Source organism: Trematomus bernacchii, unplaced genomic scaffold (genome assembly GCF_902827165.1).
Source record: "Trematomus bernacchii unplaced genomic scaffold, fTreBer1.1, whole genome shotgun sequence".
In the NCBI taxonomy this organism is placed as follows: Eukaryota; Metazoa; Chordata; class Actinopteri; order Perciformes; family Nototheniidae; genus Trematomus; species Trematomus bernacchii.
Window position 1 is genome coordinate 1,632,978 of NW_022987801.1, and position 10,666 is coordinate 1,643,643.

The following is a 10,666-nucleotide window of genomic DNA, read 5'->3' on the forward strand; positions in this document are numbered from 1 at the left end:
GAAGTGGAACTGGGGACATGACACTGCTCTTGTCCACCCGCTACCCCTCCTGGAGGTTGCCAAGTACCTTGAGTGCTGCCATTTCAATGTGAAACCCAACAAACATAACAATAAAATGATCTTCTGAGTTGCTGGCCAGCTCCACTGGGTTTGTTTTGCCACAGCGTAGTTGATCCAGAGTAATGATTGGTATCTGACCAGGATTCAGAATCTCCAATGCCTGCCTTACCACCTCCATGGAATGACGAATCATGGCCACAGATTTGGCCTGGTCGTAGACAAGGGGAAGTAGAGAAGTGAGTGTGACAGTGCTCTCTGGTATTGTTTGACCACACTATCAGCCAGGAGTCAGTCAATCAGGCACGCAAGCAGCTCTTCACCCAGAAAGATATAACAATTGAAGTACTCCCCCCAACATAAGCAGCATTGATTCAGCACACAAAGAGAGCTGCCTTCCAAGCTGGTCACTGCTGGGATGACCAGCAGATGATGTTTGCAGCCCCTGAACTCCCATCCCCAGGTGACTGGATGCAAAAAGGGGTGCAGTGGACAATTTTCAAATGTGTCAAGGCAGCAATTCAGAGCACTGCCCTTGCTACTGTGGGGGACTGTGTTTTCAGAACTAACTCTGCATTTAGTTGAAAACCTGTAATATTATATTATGTAACATGTATTACTTCACCATAATAAATATGTTAATGGTTTTACTGTGTATTTTGTTCCCTGAATACCAGATACATGAATTTAGCTACATTCTAGCATGTTGTAAATAGTACCACTGCATTCCTCATCCTTGAAAATGTAGGATTAGCCACCAGAATCAATATCCTAGGTGGTCTAGATCCTAAGCTGCTGGTAAAATAACTGTTATGTCAAGTCTTGGACCTTCAAAATGTAACTATGATTTAATTACAGTTTCCAGATATTGCAAGAGGCCCATGAGTCTCTTTGCTAATTATCAATGGTCTTTGCAATTAACAGCAGATGTACCCATGTTAAGTAAATTGGCAAAGGTCAGAGGAACTCCAAGAGAGGTCTTCCTCAGATATATAATACAGTTAAAGTCTTGTTAGTTAGTGGTTCATATCCAGCATGCATTAGCTAAGAAACGATAAGGATGTTGGTGTGTTAGTTATTGTAAAGAAATGTATGTGCGCTCATGTGCAGACGATATATATAGTTTGTTAATTGGATAATTCATATCCTGCAAGGCTCCTAAAGACTTCATGAGATAATGACCTTTTGACATCTGGAACTTACATGTTGCTCTGATGTTGGTGCGTCCAAGTTTAGGAGACCTGACAATGTGTGTGCGTTAAACATGATTAGGGAACATGTTCGTGTGTCATTTAGGAAACCTTTAAGTGTCCTGTGTTTCTGAATATTTGTGGGACCATTTCTGCGATTGGTTGCTGTTGAAGCAAGGTAATGTTTCCCCATTGTTGTTTAGTGGTGCGCAACTAAATAATAATGATTAATCTCAACTATTTCTGTGTTTGTGTTTCATTGATTCCTCTCTGTTTCATTCTTTCATGTTGTGTGAGTGCTGGATCTCCCCAACATAACAACCAATGGACAAATATGCGATGGCCCTATAGCCAAAAATCTTCCTTAGGGCATGCTCTAACAGTGTGCCAAAGTTCATGTTTTTATCATCAAAAGCACAATTCTTTCAGATATGTCACATATCTGCTGGACTAAAAAATAAATAAATACACACATACAAGGTCATCATCTTAACAGTTTGTTATGCTCATCGAGTCATCCATGAGCAGAGCATCAAGTTGGCATGCCTATTACAGCTGAATGCGGCGATTACCATTTTGTTCAGCAAAACGCCTCACAAACTGATTATGATCAACAGCTTTAGTGCGTTTTGATTCAATGCTGAGTACAGCCAAACTTGACAGTCTCTTCTCTGTTATTGTAGACCGCAAATACCTCATTCCTTCCGTCTACTTGAGTCCGAATGCTTCTCGTTTTGCGCTGTCCCCCCGTTCAAATGAAATCTCCGCCAATCATATTTCCAAGCTCGCGCCAGGGCCAGGGAAGGGGTTACAAGACTTGCGTCTTGTGCTGCATTCACTTGCACTCGGACATTAGAGATTTTCTCTCATGAATGTCCGATGAGCCACAACTTTTCTTCCAAAACAAAGATGCCAACTGGGGTGGCAAGGCTATTTTTTACATGCCACCCCGGTAGATCCGCCCCTGGGTGCAGGCCTTAATTATAAAAGTCTTCACTTCAAATATCACACATGAAAATTGCATTTAATCATTTACACATTCAACTAAATTAATACATTATTTCAGACTTATGTAAAAACGGAAAGCAGAATTTCAACTTGTACAGCATCATGTTGTGAATTGAAGATGATTAAAGGGAAGGTAATGAAATAGTAAGGTAACAAAGGTAAATAATCCAATACAAAAAGGGAAATAAAAAGGAATTACAACACAAAGTAGAAAAACTACACCAGGTGATATTAGATATTTTTTGGAATTGGAGTTTTTAAAACAATTAACTTAGAGAAAAATACATTTTTGTAGATTAGGTTCAGGACATGTGGCTTTACATCTCAGCAATATAACAAGTTATCAAAGGCAATTTTGGCCAAGTTGCAGGATAAATTATCTAAAAAAATCACACTTGTAAATAATGATATTTACATTCAGTTCATATCAGTTGTGAACTACTTCTTGTACAACATCATTTTCTAAATTGATAACAAGGCAAATGTAAACCAGGGTTTGGATGCAGAGATTGGTGAAATCTGGTTGTTTTCGTTAGAGTTCAAATCCTTGTAACACTGTTACCAAGCCTCAGAAAGGGAGGCCTTTTTAATTAAAAGGGCATTACAGAAATAGAAGAAGGAAATAAATGCTTGAATGACAGTTTCCAGATCAGCAGGTCTACTTTTTAGGGTGGTGACTGCATGTGGTTTGGAAAGAACAGGTTGTAAAGAATTACATTTGGAAAGGTTTATTAATGGCAACAGGCAAATAGGTTTTGGTAAACCTTGTTTGTATGAACATGGGAATAAAATAATTGGCAACAGTACGGTACTCCACCCATCCTACATCTGCAGATTTTGACTGAGATGTACTTACATAATTGAAGCGTCGTAAAAACTATAGGCATCAGGTCATTGCAATAAACAGGAAATGGGTCCCTCTAAAACTACATCCACTGCTTTCAAAGCCGCTAATCTCCCACCACTAAATGATTAAAAACAACATCATATAGAGAATAAGTAGTCTTTCCCTTGAATGGGATACAACCTGGATAAATAAAGGTTTGAAATGAAATGAAATGTATATTTCGTGAGAAAAGGGAGGATGGCAGCTGCACCTTTTCATATATTTTAAAGGTGGAGTGTTTTTGTTTTAGTGAAACTCAACAGGTTGAATGTAATCTTATCTATCTGTTTTTATTGGCAGCATCCACCTGACTTCTGGGAATAAACAATACATCTACGCAGACTGAAAACAAAAAGGCCTTTTGTATTTGGCTTCGATCAACAAAAAGTATTTATTGTTAGAATTACAGTTGCTACTCTTTAGGTCCTGGAAAAATTCAGATTAAAATAAAGACGCTGATGCAAAAAATGTTTTGGTTAGCACCGAGCTCGTTTAGGCGAATTCAATATTCAGAAAACAATTCAACATGAAATAGCTTCATTAAAAAAAGGCCCAGTATGTTATAGCAGTTTGGCACTCTATTTCCTATCAAACATTCAACAAAGGAGAGTAAATAGTGCATGGATTTAGGACTATTTGCATATGTCATACTTATATGGTGCTTTTGTAACTATTGATAGCAACAGGATGGTAATTGACTCAAATAAATGACACTGCCTATGTTCAGCAACACAAAGAAAACTGTCAGCCAATGGTTTTTTATAGTTTTCAACAAAGAAGCCCTATGGCCAGAGATGGGATCGTTACTAAAAAAAAGTAATATATTACATATTACATATTACTTTAAAAAAAAGTAATGTATTACACTACTTCGTTACTCTCTGCATAAAGTAACTCGTTACTTTACTCGTTACTTTACTCGTTACTTTACTCGTTACTTTACTCGTTACTTTACTCATTACTTTACTCGCAGGGCCGGCCCGCCCCTCCCTACAGGCAGATCACGCAGACTGCTAAAGTTTCAAATGTTCTCTTTAGTTCAGTTTCCATTGTCGCATAAGACTGATCCAGATAGCTCTGACTATGGCTGTCCTCTGTCTCCTGCTATCTGTATTTTGCGCAGTATATCTCTGAACGATGCGATGGTGATTCCACTGTGCAAATGGGCAACATTTCCTCTACTATGAAGGATGCTGCAAGCCTGTCCATCTCTGCTTTGGTTACCGGTAATTTTTGCTGCTTCGGAGTCGGCGGCGGCGCACTCACAACATCCTCACTCTGGGTTCGGGGGTCCTTAGCTATTAGCTTCACCTTAGCATGTGTTCTTTGCAGGTGTTTGTTGAGGTTTGACGTGGTGTTTGCAGCAGTGTATAACAGCTTCTGGCCTGGACACAGTTTGCACCTCACCGTCACATTCCTGTCTATTCTTCGGACAAACTCAAAATAATGGGCATACATCCACCCCTCGAAAGTTATCGCTGACTCAGCCATGTTTATGCAGCACTGCACGTGGAGATGTGGACACGCAAGTCGCGCAGATTACGTACATATAAACCTGCGGCGGAAACCCCTCTTGTATGTCAGTGTGATTATGACTGATTTTATAAAAGTAACGAAGTAACGCGTGTCGGGGCAATGTTAGTAACTGTAGTGTGATTACTGAATTATAAAAGTAACGCGTTACACTACTCCGTTACCGACAAAAGTAATATTATTACAGTAATACTCTGCCTATGGCTCAGACAATATCTGCAATTCATCTTTGGACTTGGTTTATTATTAGAATGTATGAGTATCATCAACCCTTTGACAGCACCTGTGAATGGTTTCATGAAAAACAGAAACTGAAAAAGATCCTTTACCAATCAGACGTTTATTGTTACATAAAACATTTTAAACAAAGTGTTACATATTCAAACAAAACATAATCATCATTAAAGGGTACATATTGATTTTGTATTTCACAACCGTACATATTGTGGACTCACAACAGACACATCAAAAAACAGTATAGAGGACATATTCTAAAAGTCATGAACCATGCCCAAACAACAACTTGTAGATTTAAGATAATAAGTTTAGCTGAGTAAGGAAAATACACATTTCCAGGTTTTTGACATTTTCTAAAAATGGTTTGCTACACCTTCTCAGTATATCAAAAACAGATATAAAGTAATTATCTTTTCAGTTGACAGGAACAAGCCGAACATGTAAAGCAAAGACGCAAGAACCATCACAAGGTAAGATATAAAATAGACAAATTAATTCAACCTTAAGTTACTACATTTTATAGCTTAAAAAAATGATTGAAATAAATGTGCATGTGCTGGGTGCGACGACTATACATCAATGACAATCTCTTCTGCTGATTTTCATTTGATTCTGCCTTGGTGTTCATTCAAATGGATTCCAAGGATTGTACGTTCTTTCATACAAAGCATTGCATTTGTCCACAACATACTCAAATGCACTTTGTGTTAACTCTACCACTGGACTGACAGGGAGAGAATCTGAACCTGTGCCATCCTGTACTTTCACCTCTGTCAGTGGTGGTGCTGCTGGGACTTTGATATCCTGTGGTGCTACCCTACATATCTTAAACATTTTTGAATTGATCAACACAGCTGAGATAGTTGCAAGTATTCCAGCTATAACTGCGTATCGAATAAAACCTCTAAACCATGTTCGAGGTGCGTTGTCCACCTTCTTCTTTAAGTAGTTGCTTTTAGCCTCTTTTCTGATCTCTACCTCTGGCATGTTTCCTGATGCTTGTCTAATGTGCCCTTCTTCTTTCTGTATTTCTCTCTCTATCTCTTGTATAGCTTTGTCTGTGTAGTAGCCTGAACTGTTTGCCATCACTATGCTATCTATAGTGTTGAGTAGCTCTGCCACCTGGAACTGGTTACTTCTGTACTCGTCCCCTTCATTGGTCTTCCAGTATTTACTGTCAAAGACGTGGCACCGGCCGCCGCACTTGTGCACCAGATCACTCAGACCTTCACTTTGCTCTACGTACTCCTCTATTTTCTTTCCTTCGGGGAGCTGGTCGCCATGAGTGAAGACAATTACGGTGTGTTTGAACGCGTCTCCAGAGAAATACTCAAACATTTGAGTGATCACAGCCCTTTCCTGCTCTGTGAATTTCTCCACTTTGAGCAGAATGAGAATAGCATGGGGCCCAGGCGCGCACTCTGTGAGACACCGCACCATCTCCGGCTTCATCTCCTCCTCAGACCTTCCTGCATCGAAGAAACCAGGAGTGTCGATCAAAGTGATGCTTCGTTCATCGATGGATTTGGTTTCTGCTGAAGAAGATTTCATTTTTGAGTCATTACAATGGTCAATTTTGAATTTGGCCTCTCCCAAAATGATGTTAGCAAGGCTGCTCTTTCCGACTCCAGTTTTTCCGAGCAGCACAATCCTCTTTGTGTTTGGCACTAAAGTGAAAAAAGTGACTCAGTTAATTAGTTCATTTGTTGAACATTTCACGCAATTTCATCCCCTCTATCTCACCCTTTAACTCTGTATCTCTAATTATAGCACTCTGGCAAAACAAATATCTTAAAAAAGAAATACAAATTCACACATCAAAATTGCATGTTTACCAATATAATATATTTTGGAGACTGTAAGAGACCTGACAGGTTCTGAGAATAATAGTAATAATATAAACCAATAATAATAATACTTTTTATGTATTTAAAGATATTCAAAGAGAATTTACAGATGCATACAATTTTAAAAACAACCCAAATCAAATATAAAACACAATATTAATGACAGGTGAGTTTTGGTTTGTGATTTGAATGAAAACAGGTGCAGTCAAAGATGTGTTTGAGGAGCTACTTTGAGGGCAGCAAAAGATAATTAACTAATGGATACTGTCACACCTGTCACATTTATTTTTTATATGATACTGAAAGATAAAACATTTTCACATGACATGTTAGTCCACAATGCCCTGGTGAGATTAATGTAGATAAAAAAAGGCTTAATGTGACAACTGTCAATGCGACAACTGTCAGAGTGTATTTTATCAAAGTGACATAATAGCCTCAAACAACCTTAATAATAAACAAAAATATATTACAACTCCAATCATTTCTACATAGTGTAAAGGACGAGTTAGGATTTTGAGATTTGAGTAGGCGCCCAATTCATATAGAAAAAAATACAATCATTTTAATTTGAATAAAATATTTAAATATAAAATGAAGCTTAGCTCACCGTCCATGCTGTCAAAGGAAGAATTATTAGCAAAAGAAAAGACTGCGATCCGCGACTCGTCTCCACTGTGAGCTTTTCTTTTGTTCTCTGACTCAGACTCACCTCTTGCTTACATTCTTTTGTCTACCTGTCCGACTTGTTTCTCGGCTGCCGGCTGATACAATTATCCACTCACATTTCACTTCTTTCATTCAAGCACAGGCATCAATATACTGCATCAATGAAAAACAACAATCAACCACAAATTGTTACATAACACAAATTAATTCATTAAATATGCTTAAATATGAGTTGCTGATTATTTGACTCGTACCGGTGTGGCAGCGTTTTGTTTCTCTGACACAGTATTGTGACAAATCATCATATGTAAAATCAGATTGTTTCCATAGTAACATAAAGCAGGAAACAAACAGTGAATCTGTACAAACTGTTTGTTGCAGAATATCAGCCTTTCTAATATCATGAGGTCCTTTCGGCTCATTGGATAAATTAAAGAGGCCCTATTATGTTTTTCGGGGTTTTCCCTTTCCTATAGTATGCTATATAGGTTTTAGTGCATGTAAATGGTCTGCAAAGGCTAAAATCCAGAGGGAGTTTCTCTCTCACACATTCCCCCCCTGCCTGAAACGCCTCCATTGGTCTCCTTTCTTTACTTCTAGAACATAGTGACATCACTATGTAACAAGTAAGCTATTGGCTAGCGCTCCAACACATTGTACGTGATAGGCTTAGGGGCGGGACATGTGACAGAAGAGGAATAACAAATATTAACCTGATAATGAGCATAATAATAATAATCTTTAAGATTGTATAATAAAAAAATCCACTTGAAAACACATTATTAAATTACTAATTTATTGTTGTATTTTGATTAAGTTATGACAAAATAAAACAATGAAAACAGAATCAAAGAAATTACGGAGAGCCCACATCAGATCTTGATGGGATAATCGGATAATTGATAATTGTATTTTTATAGTAAATACTAAAGGATACAGTAAATCAAACGCGTTCACCGTAATAAAAAGGGAAGGGAAGGAAGCAAATGTTTGGCACTGTAAATACTTCATATTTGAGTCACACATTAAACATACAATGCTTTCAAATGTTAATGGTAAGACTTCAACTCTCAGGTCAGACGCCTCTCTAATAAACATATACTAAAGTCATATAAAATGCATTTCATTACTACTCTCATCGGTCTCTGATACTCGGTAAAGACACATTTTAGTTTATCAAGGTTTTCTTGTACTGTTCTGAGAAATAATGACTGACATTTTTCACTGTTTTTGGCAGATAAATGGATGATGGAAAAAAAACTAAGTTGCAAGTTACAAAATATATGATATAAGAGTAGAAATCATTTTAATTCCTTATCTAATTTTAAGGAATTCTTTCAAATTAGATAAAAAAAAAACAATATATAACCCTGCAATATTGCAATATGTTGAGTTTTAAGCCAGTATCATGATCTGTATCATATTGCCAGATTCTTGACATCACACAGCCCTAATGCTGCAGTTAGTCATGATATTCATTTTTTATCAAAAATAACAGCAATGGACACCAAAGCTGCAAGACAAGCTACCGCTACAGCCCAATTAACCAATGGTCTATTTGTAGCATGTAGCATCTCAATGGTGTAACAGCTTTTTTGTGTTTGCATCAGCCATCCTGTCTATTGTCTTGAGTATTTCAGCCACCTGGAACTTGTTGCTCCTGTATTCATCCGTCTGGTCTTTCTCCCATCTAATATTATCAATGACGTGGCACCGTCTCCCGCACTTCTTCAGCAGATTCCTCAGGTCTGGATCCAGATCGACCCACTGCTCTATCGCCATTCCCTCAGTGAGCTGGTCACCACGTGTGAAGACAAATATGGCATATTTTAAAGCTTCTTCAGAGAAACATTGTTGTATTTTTTTGACGACGTCCTTCTCTTGCTCTGTGAATTTCTCCACTTTAAGCACAATGAGAAAAACATGAGGCCCAGGAGCGCACTTTTCGATACACTTCTCTATCTCAGACTTCAGCTCCTCCTCAGGTCTGCTTGTGTCGAAAAACCCAGGAGTGTCAACCCACATGAGTTTTGTCCCGTTTACACGTTTGGTTTCTGCTTGACATACACGTGTTCCTGAATTGGCCGAATCGTCTATCTCGAACAAAGTCTCTCCGAAGATGGTGTTGGTGAGGCTGCTCTTCCCAGCTCCAGTTTTTCCCAAAACCACGATCCTTCTTGTTAAATCTAGAAGACAGTAATGACTCTATGTCACTGATATCTTTCACTGCTTTTGCAGGGGATATAGAGTGAGCAAAGAATTTCAAAAATAGCAAAGCTGTGATGACAATATCAGCATGCTAACTTAACTCTGTCAGTGTTCAGAGTAGGCTTACTGTACATCTACATATTTTGACAAATATATGAATGTATAAAATATGTCTAAAATACATATATATAATTTCATACAGTATTATATAATACATTAATAAGTTGTATAGGCTCTCTGTCTGTGTAATCAATGATTTTTACGCAACATTTTCAAACAAGCAGTTTGAATGGACACAGATTTCTTTAAGATAAAATATTTATATTAATACATTTTGAAACTGAAATAATATGAATAGTTTTTTATTGTTTTCACAAAATAATGTAAAAAAGGAATTCAGGAGTCATCATCAATGGGTATTTTTCGTCAATAATCTACTCGCCTAAAGTCTATTTTGTATTATTTAAAATGCCGGTACTCACAAAAAAATAAACATGATCTTTATCATGACTTAGTTTTATTTATCTCCTTTCATTTGCTTTCATAGGTAATAGTCAACCTTATGAAATTACCCTTTTAAAAGAGTATCAAAATCAATGACTGTAGACAAGATAGAACAAACATAATTTCGGCATTTAAGTTTCATTGTTCGAAAATGGACCAAAACTTGTGAAAACATTATAATATTATTATTATTTATGGAATAAGTAACCTTAACTTACCACTCATGCTTGGAATTTTTTTAAATCAGCAGACTCCGATCTGGAGGTTGTTGTGACTGCGTATCATTTCTTCTGCCTTTGGCTTTGTTTTACACCTGTTTGACTTGTTTCTTGGCGACACACTATTGGCATAAGCATATCACACAGTGGACATTTTAATTCAAGTGTCCACATTTATAATAAGCACCAGCTCTGTTGCATGTCAACAAGCTACAGAAGCATGTTCCTTATTTTTGAACATTTCACATCTCCACTGTTTTTTTTTTTTACCTTTATGGGCCTTCAGTTTAGATTTCTAGACCATTTGTT

General features: G+C 37.5%; 2 protein-coding genes across 2 annotated transcripts; both read right to left on the reverse strand.

The window, feature by feature from the left end:
• Positions 1 to 4,998: 4,998 nt before the first annotated feature.
• LOC117498053 (GTPase IMAP family member 7-like) lies at positions 4,999 to 7,600 on the reverse strand. Its single transcript, XM_034150113.1, has 2 exons — positions 7,369 to 7,600; positions 4,999 to 6,578 (listed from the first exon to the last, which is right to left on the reverse strand). The coding sequence occupies exons 1-2, from the start codon at positions 7,373 to 7,375 to the stop codon at positions 5,536 to 5,538; spliced, it is 1,050 nt and encodes a 349-aa protein (XP_034006004.1). The 5' UTR covers positions 7,376 to 7,600; the 3' UTR covers positions 4,999 to 5,535.
• A 918-nt stretch (positions 7,601 to 8,518) lies between these two features.
• Positions 8,519 to 10,364, reverse strand: LOC117498002 (GTPase IMAP family member 7-like). Its single transcript, XM_034150049.1, has 2 exons — positions 10,358 to 10,364; positions 8,519 to 9,613 (listed from the first exon to the last, which is right to left on the reverse strand). The coding sequence occupies exons 1-2, from the start codon at positions 10,362 to 10,364 to the stop codon at positions 9,003 to 9,005; spliced, it is 618 nt and encodes a 205-aa protein (XP_034005940.1). The 3' UTR covers positions 8,519 to 9,002.
• Positions 10,365 to 10,666: the final 302 nt, after the last annotated feature.